This window comes from Dunckerocampus dactyliophorus, chromosome 3 (assembly GCF_027744805.1).
Source record: "Dunckerocampus dactyliophorus isolate RoL2022-P2 chromosome 3, RoL_Ddac_1.1, whole genome shotgun sequence".
Lineage (NCBI taxonomy): Eukaryota > Metazoa > Chordata > Actinopteri > Syngnathiformes > Syngnathidae > Dunckerocampus > Dunckerocampus dactyliophorus.
Genome location: NC_072821.1, coordinates 2,571,482 through 2,589,140, shown reverse-complemented (window position 1 = coordinate 2,589,140; position 17,659 = coordinate 2,571,482). Strand labels below are relative to the sequence as shown.

Below are 17,659 nucleotides of genomic sequence, written 5' to 3'. Positions count from 1 at the left end.
CACATTTTAACAGCAACATCATGCTAGGCTTAGCATAGTTGCTGAAGAAAAACAAACTGACCGCTCCTTACGTTTGTAGTTGACTGGTGGATAGTTGGCCAGCTTATTTTAAGATATGTAGCGAATAGGGATGTCCGATATTACCTTTTTTGCCGATATCCCATATGCCGATATTGTCAAACTCTCAATTTCCGATTCAGATATCAACCGATACCAATATGTGTAACATGAAATATCTCCTGTTGTGGAATGAACTCCCTCATATTTTATGAATAGTCTTTTGTTAGCATACAACCCACTTCGCATTCTGTCAAATCTCTCGACATCACGCAAACTGTCCTTCCATTTGTTACCTGCCCTGTGTCTGGTGTATTGTGTTTTAGAACCTCCTCAGGTATGTTGTAGATATGCACTCTATATGTCAACCACTGTTGTAAGCACACACTCAATGTTTGCAAGTAAATAAATAAATATCTCGTGAAAAGCTGCAACTTCAAAAGCGAGCGTCTAAAGTGGCGCAGAGAAGTGAGGGCGACGATGGCTTTTTCTCACGCTTGGTACTGCTAAACGGAGTCTCGGGTCACACGCCATTGTTAGAACGTCATTACAAAGTAGCATTTGCATAACTGCTGCAAAGCCAGCAGTCCAGGTCGCACATGCATCATGACTCAAAGTTGACCCTTGCTTAAAAGGCGTGCACGGTGGAGGAGGCTAAACAGGCCATTTAGCCATTAGTGAAGCATCCTGTCGGTGGGCTGCAGGATGTGTAAGCAGGCAGGAAGCGGAGCGAGAACAGGTGTTTTTTTTTTTTTATTCCCCCCGTCTTTCTTGTCTGCTTATAAAGCCTCCTCAAACATCGGTGCCGCTGCTTACTCACTCTGATTCACACACACAGGAGCCCACAAACATCGCCCCAACGCCGACCAGCTGAAGCGCTCTCCTAAGAGAGCTTGCTGTGTGTGTGTGTGTGTGTGTGTGTGTGTGTGTGTGTCTGCACATGTTTACCTATTTTTTGCATGTGCGAGTGTGCGCAATCAGAGGTGCATACAAATTTGATATACCACCCCCCCAAAGATTGCCCCGCAGTGAAAGATCTGTAGGTCGTTTTATGCCCATAAATTGGAATGCGGGGATCGTTCTAAAAATACTTTTCTGTGCCTCTCGGCGAGGAACATGCCTGTTAAGATCAAGTTTAAATTCACTCTGGCAGTCCTTGTGCCTCGCTGAGGGAGGGGAGGGAAAAAAAAAAAGAAAATGTCTCAGAGCATGAAGCAGGATGCGGTGTGGAAGTGTGAGGAGAGCCGGTGAAGTGTTTTGTTCTTGACGGTGACGCAACTCTGCACCAATCTGGAACATTTTCACATGGCGCTGCGTGACCTTTGTGGCGCCCCCTATGGGCCGTGGTCAAAATGCTTTGGAAGACATGCTAGCATACTTGTGATACGTGTACCGGTATCATCATCAAGTCGTGGAATCATTAGGCAAATGGCCAATGACGGAGGTCCCCGTGAATGCTGAGATGTTTTGCCTGATGGCGGCCATGTTTTTTAACCGATCTTGCTTAAGTTTTACACACGTGCCAGTCAGTCCCCTAAAGGTGTGTACCAAATTTCAGCCTAAATTTACAGATGGAGTTTTGTAGAGCAGCGCATCACCTGTGTCCAATCTGACTTATGGGTGTAAAAGTTTGGGGTTTAATAACAGCGCCACCATGTGGTGTTTTTGTCAGAAAAAATAACAGCATGAGCAACACAGCAGGGGTGCTTGTGCATTTTCACCTATTCTCACCTTTTTGTGTGTAGTGGTTCAGGAGTAGAAGACTTAGCTTACTTTGTTTTCTTGGTGGTTCTGCTTTCCTTTGACAAAAACGGGTACTACAAGGTACCATTTCTAGTACCTGGTCAGCTGGATTTCCAAGTTCATTCCATATGAGCATTATAAATGTTTGAGGACGAAAAAAAATTCACACACTTGTGATCAAAAACTGCAGTACACTAATCCCTCATTTACCACGGTTAGATTAGATTAGATTAGATTGTACTTTATTAATCCCACAGCGGGGAAATTCGCTTGATACAGCAGCAAGCAAGATACACAAGTAAAGAATACAAAAATAAGATAAGATAAAAAATAGGTATAAAAGATATAAAGAGTCCTTATTTCACATGAAATAAAAATATAGTTCTGTAAAAGTGACCCTGTGTTAATTGGTGATAAGTGAATTTCTGCGAAGTATGATTCCTTATTTACATATTGAATATCTAGCTTAAAAACCTATTTCTTACATTCTAAATACAGATGTGAACATTATTAGAGCTCTCTAAACATAAAATAACAACCCTATTGTCACCTACACGCTCGTTTTACATTGCCACATTGCGATGTTTTATGGTTGAAAATGCTTAGTTTAGGCCAAAAATGCGTAACATTTGCTTAAATATGCATGTTTTTTGACTCATCATAGGCAGAATTCAACCACTAAACAGGCTGGTTTATAAATGATGATATATTTTTGAAAAACGTTTTGATAGACCGAAGCTGCAAAATTTGATGCACAAAGTGGCAAGGGATTACTTTATCACGTTCAACTGTCTCCACTTTGCCGCAGCCCTCCATTTTTCCCCGCTGCCGTCAGTCTCCTTGTGGATAAAATCACAGTCTTCATACGTGGAAAAACAACCTCACATCGTGATGTGTTCTGGGTTTTTTTGCAGTTTCTCAGAGCGAACATACAACTATGTATGTCGCTGGCTAAAGGACAGTCGGCAGAGCTCCACACTTTAAGATGTGTAGCGAAGCCCCTAGCCTCTCATAAGGAGCACTAGGGCCACCTTATTGTTAGAACATCATTTAAAAGTCACTTTGGCATAATAGGGGTTATTTAACTCTCTGCTCTGCTTTTGTTTCCTCCTCTCGACAGGCACAATAGGGAAGGTAGGCGCCCTCCAAGCCGGGAGGACTCCTGTGGGCTTGGCTGTCCAGATCTCCGGCAATCAAAAAAACAAGCTCAATGACCCCGGAGGAGGCTCGTTCAGGTACAACTCGTCGTCCCCTTCGACTGTGCACCACAGCTTGTTACTCCCAGCCGTCACCACATGGGGGCAGCATTTCCCTAAGATGCACTCATGAAGAAAAGCGTGACTACAGGCGACACTGAGAGCAAAGCATGCGAGTGTTTGTGGCACCTGGCTGCTTTATCTCCTCCTTCTTCTCGATGTGATTCCGAATGAGCTCACTTTTAAATTTAGGAATAACGTAATTGCATCCAGATGGCTGGCATTTGTAGGAGCTGCAGCAGAGAAAAGCACCTTTTGGTGGAGTGGAACATTTTGCCGGCAGCTTCTCTCTGCTTCTGCTGGGCTTCACAACATGAAAGGTCCATCGCCCACATGCTGCCCTTTGTGCGCCATCTTGGTTTGTCTGTGTGTGTGTTTGTGTGTGTGTGTGTGTGTGTGTGTGTGTGGGTGCTTGTGCATATATGCTTGTGTATGCCTGAGATTTATATAGTATATCCAGAAAGTGGTTGTGTGTGGATACTGCACATGCATGTATCAGAATGTGGGCATGTGTGCCAACGGGTGGATTCAGGATGTGCCCCTGCACGACTGAGAGGAGTCTGGGTCACATGGTAATGGCTCCCGTGTCCCGAGGGCAAAGGCAGTGCCCGGAGCCCTAATTGATAAACCAATAAATCTTTAGCTGCGTTAGTAATTAAGCTGTCAGGCTCGCTTGTAACATGACAACCCTGTCGCCCCCTGCGGTGGTCAACGTGGACCTCCCCACACACACACACACACCCGCCTGATGGCAGCCACAGAGGGAACATGTTACTGCCTTCCATGTAGGAAGCTTTGCAATGTCATCATGAGATTTTATTACCTACTCCCAAGGAGCTCACTTCCTGTCTAAGTTAAAGGTCCTCTGTCACGCAAAAGTGACTTTTTCATGATGTTCTAGCAGTAATGTGCCTCTTTATGAGCACCAAACGTCAGAAAAATCAGTCGTCTCGCTCACTCGTTTGCTCCACTTTTGTGAAAGGAGGCCCTGAAACGCTCGCTGTTTAGGTTCCGGGTTTTCATGACGTTATTTCTCATGGACATGATACCATGATACTGGCACACCCTAGCCTAAAAGGCAGGCTTCTCTACACATCCTAAAATACAACCAACCATCCGTTAGCCAGCTGTAACTTTGATCATTTTGTTTTCCTTCAGTGAATGGGCTGACCTAGCATGATGTTGCAGTTAAAAATGTCAATGAACGGTTGCCTCCAACCAAATTTAATCCGTATGTGATGCAGGCAGCAGTTTCGCTAACTTTATGGGGCAAGAAGCCATACATGGTCGCTTAAAATTGATGACTCACTCTTAAGGTAGTAGAACCATGTGATTTTTCCCAGCCAATCAGCAAAAATCAGCATAAATATAAATATATCATATTACAGGGGTATATCATTAGAATACACTGGTAATGATTAACAAGTATAAAAGTCTACATTTATTACCATTAGGAACGAGCATCACTTAATTCAGGGTGCCCAAACTTTTTCCACCGAGGGCTGCATACTTAAAAAGCGAAGAATAAATTTGATATTTTTCATTTTGTAAACCAACCCATGTTATATAAAGTTAAAGACAAAAACAGCCTCCATCTGAAGCTTTGTGTTATTAGGTGTCAAAGTGTATTATTTCTTCATTTGAACCTTTTCTCCTTACAATACACTTTGTCTTGTTGTTTTTTTACAAACATTTTAACTTTACTATATTTTAACCTTAGGCGCTGTTGGTTCACTCCTTCCTAGTTAGATGCCTAAACGGCAGCAAAAAGACATCCATGCAGACCTCCCTTATGTTGACACCTCGGCCGGGAACATTATTCTGCTCAGTACCACACTGGCCGACTTGGAAACAGGAGTTCAGAACATTACGGGAGACACACTGAATGAGACACGACCCGCTTTTACAGGTGACAAAAGTTTTAAAAATGGCAGCGCTCTCCACTTGCTCTCGTTTCTGATCGTAGATAGTTTCGCTCCTCCTCCGCGGGCCAGACGAAGCACTCCACGTGTGCAGTCTCTTGCACTTGTTGTTGTCCTCTTCGTCATCGCCCGAGGACAGAAGCACGTCTTGACACAGCCGCGGTGCCGTGGGCCCACATGCAAACCCCGGCGTTGGAGCATGATCCGTGTTACGTTTACATCAGCCTAACAAAAGTTACGTTCTATCCAAAATTTGACTGATGAGTGAGGCCAATAGGCCAGAGAAAGGTCAGCCAGCAGCTTCTACCATGCACCCGTCTTGGTCACGTGTGTGCCTCACTTAGAGACAGCAGTCCGGCTGTACACACACACACACAGTACAGAGTGAAAGCAGCTGCCCCCCCCCCCCCCCCCACTCATCTCTCTATAAACACTCCTCTTCCGTTGGAATCACAGGACAGCCAATCACAGGCCTTCAACCCGCCGCCGAACTCTGAGCTCAGCTTTGGCCCCTGAAATCCAATCTTGTCTACAATCTTCTCTTTGTAGACACACACACACTCCATAAAACACTGGCTTATTTACGTGTAAAACGATAAAATGTCCCTTTAAATAGGATAACTAGTATTTCCACTTGCCTTGACATACTGTTTTAGCCAATCAGTAGCCTGCAAAATCAACACCGAACGCTATAACTGATTTTTTTGATCTGTCAATAGTGAAAGAGTAGTAGTTTTAGTGTTAGCAACATCACAATGAAGCCTCCATGTGAACGCTACCTACACCAGTTTCAGCCACCAGGGTGCTTATGTGATCTCTTGAACATTTTATCCACCGAGGAAGTGTAAAAGGTGTTCATGCAGCCTTCAACCCCCATCCCTTCTAAATGCTGGTGCATACCCACCCCATCACCACCTATGGCGTGCCCTCGCTTGAAACACACGAGCTTGATATGGAAACGACGTTTATGCATGCATGTGGCTGCCGGCTGCGTGTCCCCAAGCCAAGCCAATCCAATAACTGAGAGGCTCCCGCGGTAAAGCTAATTACATCTCGGCTTTATTAGCACCGAGCTAGTAGTCGGGAATACTTTGCATTTCATATCTCATTCTCTCCTTTTAACGTCAGACCTGTCTCGGGCACGTTCTCATTTAATTTGAGCCCCAGCAATCCCAAAACACCCCGAGAAATTAAACCAGACCCTCAAAGAGAGTTCATTAGTCCGTCATACAAGATCAGCGTAGGATCTATAGATGTATATGCTTGGAAACAGCAATCGGGCACATTGAAAAGGACGCGTGTACCAATTTGAACATGTTGAATGTAGAGAATGGGCAAAAAGCCATACAGGAGAATGTTGTTGAATTGGCTTCATCCATGTTAACACAACAATCCGAGATCAAACAGCTGTGTATTTTTATTGACCTCTGGCTGCTGCAGGGGTGTCCAAAGTGCGCCCCGGGGGCCATTTGTGGCCCGCAGCTTGCTTATTATGGCCCGCGCCACATTGTGGAACTAAAATTAAACCAAAAAATTCAGCAAAAATTGGAAAAATAGAGCAAAAAGGCCAAATGTAAAATGAATTTGTTCAACTGTTGATATTAATAAGTAGTTTTTTTACAAAACTAAAAATGACATACAAATATCAAAGTGGCCCACCGTATCCTCTCATTTCCAGGATGCGGCACTCCGTGGAAAAAGTTTAGACACCCTGATCTACCGTATCAAACAACGTAAAAATGAGCAGGTGTGGTTCTTTAGCCAAAATTGGAATCTCTCAGCTCAATCCTTGACTCACTCAAAAAAAAAAACATTGTCCAGCAAAAAAACCTGGAAAACAACAACAAAAAACACGTATTTCCAAAATGTGCGATAAAGAAGAAAACATCATTTATGAATAATTAAAAAATGGATTGTATGTATGAAAATGTATCATTTTCCAACAAAAAAAATGTATCTCGATTTAAAAAAATAAAAATAGTGAAAAATGAATCCAAAAATATTTGTACTTTATTTTTAATACAAACATTTAAGTTGAATAAATTTATTATTTTTCAAAATGTTTTCCTTAGACAAAGCAATTTGCAAAACCTACATATAAAAACAAACATGTAGGAGTTACACAAATTCTCAGACAGCAACAATCCAAAGTCATTGAAAGCACCATAAATTCCAGACTACTGAGTGCACCTGAACACAAGCCGCATTCACCAAATTGAAAAAGTACTTTTTTTTTTGCACAAAAATAGGCCACCCTTGTCTATACAGTAAGTCGCAGGTGTCCACATTGTAACATGGGACATTTACACAGTAAGACACACCGTAAACCTTGCAGTCCTACCTACATTCTGTGTTCCTAGCGTCACTCATTACGTCAAATAAGGGACACGCTTTTTTTTCATCGGAGTTCAACATCTGCCGCGATCCAAGCAGTCCAAGCAAAAGCTTGAATAATTCCGCATTTGCTCAAACCTACTTAAGATTTGTCAGGTCAAAACACGATCGCTGCATAAGACTTCGAAACGTGACATTAGCATCTGCTTCACTACTCCAATTCTCTACTTCCTGCACTCTAAGCATCATGGGAGCTGTAGTTTATTTACTGTTTACTGTTTATGACTTTCTAAATATGTTTTTTTTTTTAGCATTATTAGAGCCTTGAAGACATGAAATAACCCCCCTATCGTCACCTTTACACTCCCATTAATCTTTGTTTATGCTACATTGCGCGACAATGATGCACAGGCCACGAGATCACTGCAGGGATGTCGGCGACGGACGGCGCTCATAGGAGCAAGCTACCAAGCTAATTAGCCAGCCTCCAATTAATGTGTTCTTAACTGAAGAAAGTGTTTCAAACGGCATGGCGAAGACTGACAAAGTAAGAAGCCAAAAACGTACCACTTCCACATGGAATGGGAGGAGGACTTTTTTTTTTCACACTATCATGTGGAACATGCCAAGTCTGACTCCATGCGGTGCGAAGGTAATGTAATATGATGTCATCTCTCATCATTGTAACATTACTGATGCCTCGTGACCACAATACTACATATAACGTGTCTTTCAATATTTTTGACTAATAACAACCACGAACAGCCACGAGGGAGCGTTGTTTGAACCCCGATGTAGCGAGGGATGACTGTAATAAGAATATGTTTCAGGGTTCAACTTTGACCAAAGTAATGATGCAAAGGTGATTAGTGCCGCAGATGTATCTAATTATGTCTTAAATGTCACACAAGTGCAGGCTTTTATTAGCGTGTGGAAGTCCCCCATTGAACCGCAGCTCCACCCAGTGCAAAGCGTGACGCCACCACCACCACCATTTGTGACTGCAGGCAAAACACAATTATCCTGCTTCTCACTTGGAGACAATAATGGCTGTCTGTTGACTCATTTTCTGTGGATAGTAAATCTATACTGTTATACAAGCTGTACACTGACTACTCTAAAGTATATTGAAGTTTACTGTCTACTGTATTGTCCCTTGCGAAGGTATGTGATTAGAAAAGTGCTCGCTGAATTGCGATGCGCGCACATTACTGTCCGGCGCAAAGCAGTTATGTTTAAATGCGTGTTTTTAGTGTTTATTGAAAGCCCTACAAAATGAAACGTCTTTCCACTGTTTTGCATTAGTTTTGCACAGTCTTGCTTAATGTTTTCCCCTTCATATGTGACTGTGAGCGTTAAAGGCGAGGATGCAGCGGCGCTCCTGTTTTGTCTTTTTGAGTGAACGTGGCCTCGGGCGTGTTTCATTTTAGGACAGGTCAAGTTATCCATGAGGACGTGGCGAGGGTAGGTGCACCGCCCGAGGCGCAGCAGCGGGTAAACTACCTCCTACGTATCTATGCTTGTTGTTGTTGTGCGCAGTCTCCCCTGGGAAGGCATAATTAGAACGAGCGCCCGAGGAGAGGCCGAGAAGGTGGAAGGTGTGTGAGCTTCAGAGAGACGCTCTAATCGTCTTTGTCAACCTCCCGCCACCATGTCAAGTTTCATATCGGAGCAGGACGGTTCTCGGCGGGGAGGTGGTGTTGGCCGGCGGTTTCGTGGCCGCACAGGCATACACGAAAAGAAAAGGCTCACGGCGCGGACACTGACGGCTTAAGTGGCCGTGGAGGTGAGCCAGCGAGTGGCGAGAAGGCGCTCGGTGGGAGTGCTGTGGTTTGTTTGTTTGGCTCTCATCAAAGTCAACTCAGGAAATCTCCCGCTCGCTCGAGGCCAGTCCTGCAAGCACAAAGCATCATTACTCGCTTAATTCAGGCCAGAACCACACTTCCTGTCATTGCAGAGGAATGCACTCTGTTTTTTTTTTGTCATCAGCATTTGACTAAACTCCCTCTGAATGTTCTGACCTCCTGTTCCAAAGCCAGTGTTGTATTTACCAGAAAAATACGACCTGGAGGGGTTGTGTCACAGCATGGATGTAGCGCAGCATCCCATAGCTAGCAGACACTGGATCAACAGCGCCTCTGCTGGTTGAAACCAAATAGTGCAGTTTAGTCCATTTTGCCACGGTTATTTCGTGTAATTCCACAAACTCCACAGAATTCTTAACCAGTCCCTTATTATGCCCATTATGGGATTATGGAAATCAATGAGGGCCACATACTGAGAAACGAAAGGATGCAAGGGCCACTTTGATATTTTGTAATAGATATGCTATGTTATATACTTCAAGAAAAAACTGCATCTCAGCTTTGTGATATCGATGAAAAGCCTGTTATTATAATCAACCTCGCTCATTGCTCTTTTTTGTGTTTTTTTTAATTTTCTAAATATTTCAACTTTCTTCTTAAATCATCTCTGAGAATTTTCTTTTTTGTAATATTTTGAATTTATTCACAGAATATTTTGACTTTTTTCCAATAATTTACTAAATTATCCTACAACTTAATTTTCCAAAAGTTGCAACTTAATTTTTTTTATTTCTCATAATATTATGGCTTAATAAAAACTACTTATTTTCTTTAATATTTCAACTCTATGCTACTAAAATGACATCATAATATTATTAAGTTTATTCTTGTAAAATTGCAACTTTTTTTCTCGTTCAAATCAAACTTTTTTCCTCTTTATACTTATAATACTTCATTCTCAGAAAATGACAGCTGTTTTTTTTCCATTTCTGCTGTTTTTTTTCCAAATTTTCCAATTATTTCAACTTTATGCTTGAAAATGTTGTTCTCGTAATTATGGCTTATTCCTATAATATTTTGACTTTATTCTCGTAACATAACTTTTCCCACCACATAATTTTCCAAAAATTAAAAAATACTGTAAAATAAAAAAAAAATTAACTGATTGTTTTAGTTGTGTCTCATAATATTTTGACCATTAAAAAAAAATAAAATAAAATAAAAAAAAAAAAAAAATATATATATATATATATATATATACACACAGTATATAAACCTTTCTTGTATATATCAGCATTATTTTTCCTGATAATATAATGATGTTATTCCCGCAAAATTACAACTTTTTTCTCTTAATATTTAGACTTTATTCTTGTAATTTTTTTTTTTCCATTTCTGCAGGGTTTTTTTTTTTCTTGTTAAATTTTCACTTTGCACACCTCTGATGTAAATAAATGCCCTCGCCTATCGTTAGAGCATTTTCAATGTATTTTTTGGCAGTTGAACGGTTGTTCTCCTTCCAGATGAATCTCATTGGCTTGGTCCATCACAATCAGCATTAACAATCGGCATTACGCCTGTAAGGAACAGCCACCACATCAGTGAAATACATTACAAAGCGTGTAAATGGAGTTTCTTAACGCGAGCACACTCATCACGGCCGAGCGCTAAATCCTCAGGAGCATCCTCAACCCAGCAAAAACACCACAGATTTTTGTTCTGCATCGCTTCACCCAGTGGCGACGCAACCAAGAACCTGCCGTGGGAATTGTGTGCCATTATGACCAAAATATAACCTGCCGTAGACCAAAAGCAATGATTCCGTGTAGCGTCGTATTCATGAATAAAGAGTAGCAATGCACTGTCATTGTATTAGTCACAGAGCATGTTTCTAATGCCTGGGCATGAATACTAAGGTATTGTACCTCTGCATGTACAGTTAACTTACCTCCAAAGTACCGTAAGGACTTGTATATGAGACAGTCCTGAATACCTTTCTGACATTAGCTATGAAAACTGATCCTTATTGTCTTTGGAAAGGCAGAATTTGTGATACAGCTTTTGTATTAGAGCTCATTCGATTGTGCATGTTTACGTAACCTTGGGGCCAGTAGGTCTATGGTCATTTTACGTAAAGTTTTCTGAATTAATACAGTCCCTCACCACAACGTGGTTTCAAATTTTGCGGCTTTACTTGATCATGATTTTTAAAAAACATAAAAAAATCTAATTTTTTTTCATCGGAAAAAAAAGTTTATTTCTACCTTTTTTCGTTCTTTAGTAATCAGCAGTTGAACATAGGTAAGTTTCAGGAAAATATCAGTTCCCAACTAGAAAAGGGAGAAAACCAGCGTTTTGCAAGCGTAACTTTCACTTTGACGCAAATGTTTTTTGCTTTTGTGACAACAACATAAACACCACAAAAAAGGGGTTGTTTTACATCAAAAGAACAATTTATTTACAAATATAACACCGTAAAGTATTTACAATTTTTACATTTGGAACTGAACTATGTGTGTGCGTGTGCATGCGTTAACATTTCCCTACAATGCGTGTAACCTTAGCACGCTACAAACGCTACTCCATGCTCTCACACTTCTTCCTGTTGTGTGATTTTTCCATCTACATGATCCCTGCTGAGCTCTTGTCAAATGCTTTTCCTCCACCTTGTGGCCTGTTTTTATAGCTTAAAATTGCTCCAAAAGTGAAACGCATTAGTGGCGAGTTGCATCATCGCCCCTTTTTGGCTCTTGAACCAAAAAAAAAACGTGTGAATACGTTGTTGGGATCGGGCGTTCGGGTTTATCCATCCATCCATCCATTTTCTATGCCTATTATCCTCATTAGGGTCACAGAGCCTATCCTAGCTGACTTCGGGCGGGGTACACCCTGGACTGGTTGCCAGCCAATCGCAGGGCACATATAGACAAACAACCATTCACACTCACATTCATGCCTATGGACAACCTTATTTGTGTCTTACGTCTCTTACTATGTCTGCTATATTGGGTAAGAGGAGTGTAAAGGTGACTATAGGGGTGTCACTTCATGTCTAGAGGGCGACAATGTTGTCTAAAACCATATTTAGAAGGTCATAAACAGGTTTACTATGCTCTAAGTACCAAAATATTCCATTTATAAATAAGGAATTCTACTTGGTAGAAAAAAATTGCCTTATTGTCCATCCTTTTCAAAAAAGGAATAAATATATTGAATGAGCTAATGAAGAAATCATGCTGAATATGGCCTATGGCCTAAAATGTGAATGAATCTGGATGCCTTATATTTGTATTTGAGTCCTTTTAGCCATTTTAATGTTTGAAAATGCGTAAAATGTGCTTAAATATGCTTTAATTTGAACTAATAATAGGCCTTAGTCAACCAAGAGATAGCATGATTTATTAACTAACGGGAGGAGCTGGACGTCTGGCCTTCCCTGCTTAGGCTGCTGCCCCCGAATCCCAACCCCGGAAAGTGGAAGAAGATGGATGGATATTTTAGAAAAACCATGATTGAGTGACGCAGGGAAATTTCAAGCACAAAGTAGCGAGGTTTGACATATTTCCTTCCGTTCACGTTGCAGGGATGACGACGACATCAACGACGTGGCCTCCATGGCCGGCGTCAACCTGAACGAGGAGAGCGCCAGAATCCTCGCCACCAACTCGGAACTGGTCGGAACGCAGATCCGCTCGTGTAAGGACGAAGCGTTCCTCCACCCGGGCCTCCTCCATCGGCGGATCCTGGAAACAGGTGAGATCCCGTCGTGCTTTCGTACGACTTTGAAATCTTTTTTGAACCACCGGAATGTTGGCCTGGAACGTTCTCTCTCGGTGATGTTGTGCAACTTCTCCTACAGAACAAGCGGAAAATCAAATGCGGGGGTCATGATGAAATCACTGTGTTGTCTTCTGTGAGGAACATGTTGTATCTGTGCTTAAAGTGTCATCACCGAGGACACTTTTCATATTCTCGCCGCACGCAGTTTTTGAGGCGCAGCCCTTTTATTTTTTGTATTTTTTTCATCTTGTTTGCCCTCGGTTTAAATTTGATACACTTAACAATTCTTTCACCTCCCTTTAATGAATTCTTCAGTGGCTGTCTGACTTCACTGGACCTCAGGCGCAAACATAAATACTTTATGGCTGTGTCTTTTTAAGGCTGCCTGTCAGATTGTCCCGTGGACGAAAGCTGGCGAGTTGAGAGGAATCCAGCTTGGCGCCGAGTCCTTGCGGTGGATGTCGACAGTATTGTGTGGCTTACAATCAATACAGAGCAAGACATCTTGATTTGTCCACCTTGTCTAATAACCGTCTTCATTAAGTTTTTTTCGCTGCCGGCTGTGCGTTTTATTGCCACTTAAGGCCCTCCCTGCAGACTAGATCCCAGTGACAACGTGTAATCATAAAACCGTGCCGAGCGTGTTAGTCAATCAAAAAAAAACACCACACCTAATTTCACGCGACGGGCTCTCCAGCGCCCTCATCTTGTCTTATCTTCATGAAAGTATCTTTAGATCTTCCAGCCACGTTTTGACTCTCGGCGTGGTTGTTATCCCGTCACCTCAGGGCTCTCTGCGTTTCTTTTTAAAAATATACATTCTCCCTCAAGGGGCGGCACAGCGTGACGCAGTGGGGCAGGAGGCAAGGCCGCCCCCTGCTGGGATGGTGGCACTTATGCAGCTTTGTTGTGTCAGTGATTGGCCTCGCTGCGCTCCCAGCTGACAGCAGTCCGAGGGAGGCTCCCCGGGCCTGCCAGGTCCGCTCAATCAGGGAGTCTTCTTGGTTTTTTTTTCCACGCACAAATAGACTTACTTTTTTCAGTTTTAGTGTCGCACAGCCCGCCTGAACTTTGTTTCTGATGGGGAACAAGAGGTGTTGTTGTCTACTTGCCGTTTTTTTAAATCAGACTGTGACCTTGAATAACATCTTATCCAACTGATTCTCCATTGGGCATCTGCAGCAGAGGCGCCCCTGTAATCTAACACATATGAGCAATATGACACCGCCCTTGTCGCCACGATGGTTGACAGCAGATAAAAGGTAAAAGCGCAGAATTCGCACACTTATCTCCCTGGTGGTGTAATGGAACCCCCCCTCCAAAAAAAGATCTTGTTTTCAGGAAGCAAGGAGCCTGTTAGTGTTTTTGTTTGACCTTGCGCCTCGGCTAATGATAGGACGACACGGGCTGCCTCCATCCATTTTCAAAGCCCCGGCAAGTCAGTGGTATGGTCTCCATATTGTTGGGCTGATTTAAATAATTGCTGTGGTTTACTTAAAAGGGTGCCAAAGAGGGAATTATGTTAATGGAGTCATTTAAGAAGAAGTTAGAAAAGATGAGTTTGGCTCAGAGGAAACAAAATGATCCCCTCTATGCGTAGGGATGGTCAGTGTCGTTGACGCTTGGGCACAAGTTAAATTGTGGGAGTTAATTGCGCATTAGTTGTAGGATAGCTTTATTGTTTGTGTTTTTATGTGTGAAGTTGTGTGTTGTATGGATCCGATTTTCAGGATTGGGATCAGGTGTTCTCAGATAAAATCAGCTTCCGCCACGAGATCGGGCTGATCTGGTTGGCGTATAACATTCGTAACTCTGGGCCACACTCGAACATGGAGGGTGCGGTAATACGAGCTGGTTGCCACTCGACGCTGTGGTAATTGGGTTTATGTCTTGGCTACAATGACAGTGAAGCTTTCGCATGCATATACAAGCAGAACCGACGTAAGCGTGTTCCACTGTAAATAGATGAAGTGATTTGTGATTGTGTCTGTCTCGTTTCACAGCAAAGAAGTTCGGAGTCATGGACGTCCCCATGGAGGTGGTAACGTTCATCTCGCACGCCGCCCAGTCGCGGCTTCGCACAGTTGTTGAAAAAGTGTCGGCAATTGCGCAGCACCGGCTGGACTCCTGCAAGGTATGTAGCACCGTTTCTTTGGCCACGCTAGCCTCTTTCACGCCGAGATTCCGCAAAAATTAACAGGAGATTTGGCAATGTGGGCCTTGAAATGATCCCAGCAGGACTGTTCAGGTTGTCGCTAGTCAGCGTAGATCTAGCGTAGATCTAGCGTTTATTCACTTGTGCCTTTCACACAGAACCCAGCGAAGGCGGGATAATGCCCTCGCTGTGTGAAAATTCACACCCTTGTCCTAGCATTCTGGCATTCCCTTACACAAAGATGTTACGGTGGACAAAATTTTCAGGTAACTTTGCCTGAATTCTGTGTTGCTGCCCTTTATACAGAACAGCATCATGGAAAATGTGTCAGAAAAAAGCTTATTTTTTCCTGCCTGTGTGAAAGGGGCGTATACATCTGTGACGGTGGCACTATATTGGCAAAAGTACATATTGGGACGTATGCCCATTACACTAACAGGAAGTGAAAAGTATTTATAACAAGAATAACATTGTATGCGTTTATTATCATTATTATAATTATGATTATTTTTTTATTGTCATTCCCTCTATGTAAACCAACACACATACTGTACATGAAAAGCCATACAGTGTATTTATTAAAAGACCACAAACAACCCCTACTACTACCACTACTACTAATGATTAATATACAAAAATGTAAACTAGCTCTTGCAGAGATAAAATTATGAGAATAAGTACATTATTATACAGTGGATTTCATTTTGTAAATAAATAATGAACTAATTAACTAAATAATCATTTAAAAAGAATTGGAGACGGGTGTCCCAATAATTGGGTTCATACTGCTGCTAATTATAATACATTAAAAAACAGATCAAAAGTAGATCCTGAATAAATAAAAAAAAAATCTTACTGTATGTCAATAATTTTGTCCACATGCTGTATATTTCTGATCACTTCTCAAAATAGTGTGTGTTCCTTTTGATATTTTCCTCTCACAGGTAGAGGAAGTAAATACACTCTCATTCAAAAGTTTGTAGACGCATTCTCACTCAAAAGTGAAGCCAAAGGTAGAATATGTCCATCCTAAACTCGCTGACAAAGACGCATGTGCACCAGCAAAATAACAACTATGACTGCCTGTGACTGGCAGTCGGTAAAAAGCTAAGACATAAAGGACCGCCTCTGTGCTTTCCACATTGCGGTTGACTTTACCTGCAGTAGCCGTCGAATATAAGAATATAGGCACACTTAATTGGCCGACAATAAAGCACCACCATGCAGCTTTGTTGGGAAAACTTTGATGACATGTTTTTCCTGACACCGAGTAGGCAGGAGAGCATCGCTGCAGCCGGCCCCACATCTTGTTTTGCCTTTTTCATTCCCACTTCCTTTTTTTTTTTGCGGTTTTGCAAACGAGGTGTGTGTGAGAGCGACATGGCGCTCTATGAAGCCACTTTGTTGACATCAGCGGAAAAAAAAAAAGAAAGATGAAGAGGGCCTTAAAGAGCAACTGGGCTCCCGCGTTCGTTTGCGGTGGCAGGAACATCGGCAAGAGTGCAGGCTCAGCGCAGCAACAAAGAGCGAGGAACGATGGGGAAGGAGTCGTTAGGAATCCTCTGATGTGTTCTCTCATCCGCGCACACGTAGCGATGGAAGCGAGAAGAGCCGAGCGGCGTCGAGGGAGCCTCGCGCACCTGCTTGCACGAACGTGTGAAATAAGCAATTATCTTATTAACTTTTCATAACCTGCAAAAGTTGTTGTGTTATTTTCACGCGTACCTTTCGGTTTCCCCAAGAGAAGGCGTGTCTGTAAATAGTGTTTTAAAGTGCGCGCCCACACTGGTGGTTCCCCAGTTGGGGAGGCTGGGAATTCTGTCCTCTCTCTTCTGTCCTCTAATGAAGAGGCAAAGGTTGCGCCCTGGAAGTTCCATGTTCACAGTTTGTTTTTTGCTTTTGTAAGTCCACATCCATCCATCCATTTTCCTCCGCTTACTTGGGTCCGGGTTGCAGGGGCAGCAGTCTCAGTTGGGAAGTCCAGTCTTCCCAGTCCCTGGCCACCTCCTCCAACTCCACCGGGAAGACACCAAGGCATTCCCAGGCCAGCTGTGAGACATAATCCCTCCAGCGTGTCCTAGGTCTGGCCTTGGGTCTTCTCCCAGCTGGGCATGCCCGGAACACCTCACCAGGGAGGCGTCCGGGAGGCATCCGCACTAGATGCCCGAGCCACCTCAACTGGCTCCTCTCCATCTGAAGGAGCACCGGCTCTACTCTCAGCCCCTCCCTGATAGCTCCTCACCCTATCTCTTAGGGTGAGTGCAGCCACCCTACGGAAGAAACTCATTTCACCCGCTTGTATCCACGGTCTTGTTCTTTCTTCTATCTCGCCGGGGTGGCACGTTAAAAAACGTCAACTTAATTCGGCATTTGGCAGGAGGGCACTTGGCGGGGTGTGGTGACTTTTCGTGACGAGTCACGAAAAGTGGTTGGATTCGTCGGCGATGGAGGACACCGGGTTTACCGGCTGCCTGGGGTCCTGCTGGAGCGCCGTGAAGCTATGCGCTCTCGCACCCAAAGTCTCCTTAGAGAAGGCGTCTCATCCTCTAAGTTTCACCAGTGATATAATGTTCTCTTGAAAAAGTCTAAATGAAGGTAATATTATGG

The 17,659-nt window shown here is 43.0% G+C and overlaps 1 protein-coding gene across 3 annotated transcripts in view; it reads left to right on the top strand.

The window, feature by feature from the left end:
• Nucleotides 1–17,659, top strand: part of LOC129178096 (transcription initiation factor TFIID subunit 4-like) — a 115,626-nt gene that overhangs the window by 26,428 nt on the left and 71,539 nt on the right. For all 3 annotated transcript variants that reach the window (XM_054769878.1, XM_054769879.1, XM_054769880.1), the window contains 3 exons: nt 2,921–3,035; nt 12,701–12,870; nt 14,901–15,031. In XM_054769878.1, coding sequence (XP_054625853.1) covers nt 2,921–3,035; nt 12,701–12,870; nt 14,901–15,031 — 416 coding nt within the window. The remainder of the gene's footprint in view (nt 1–2,920; nt 3,036–12,700; nt 12,871–14,900; nt 15,032–17,659) is intronic.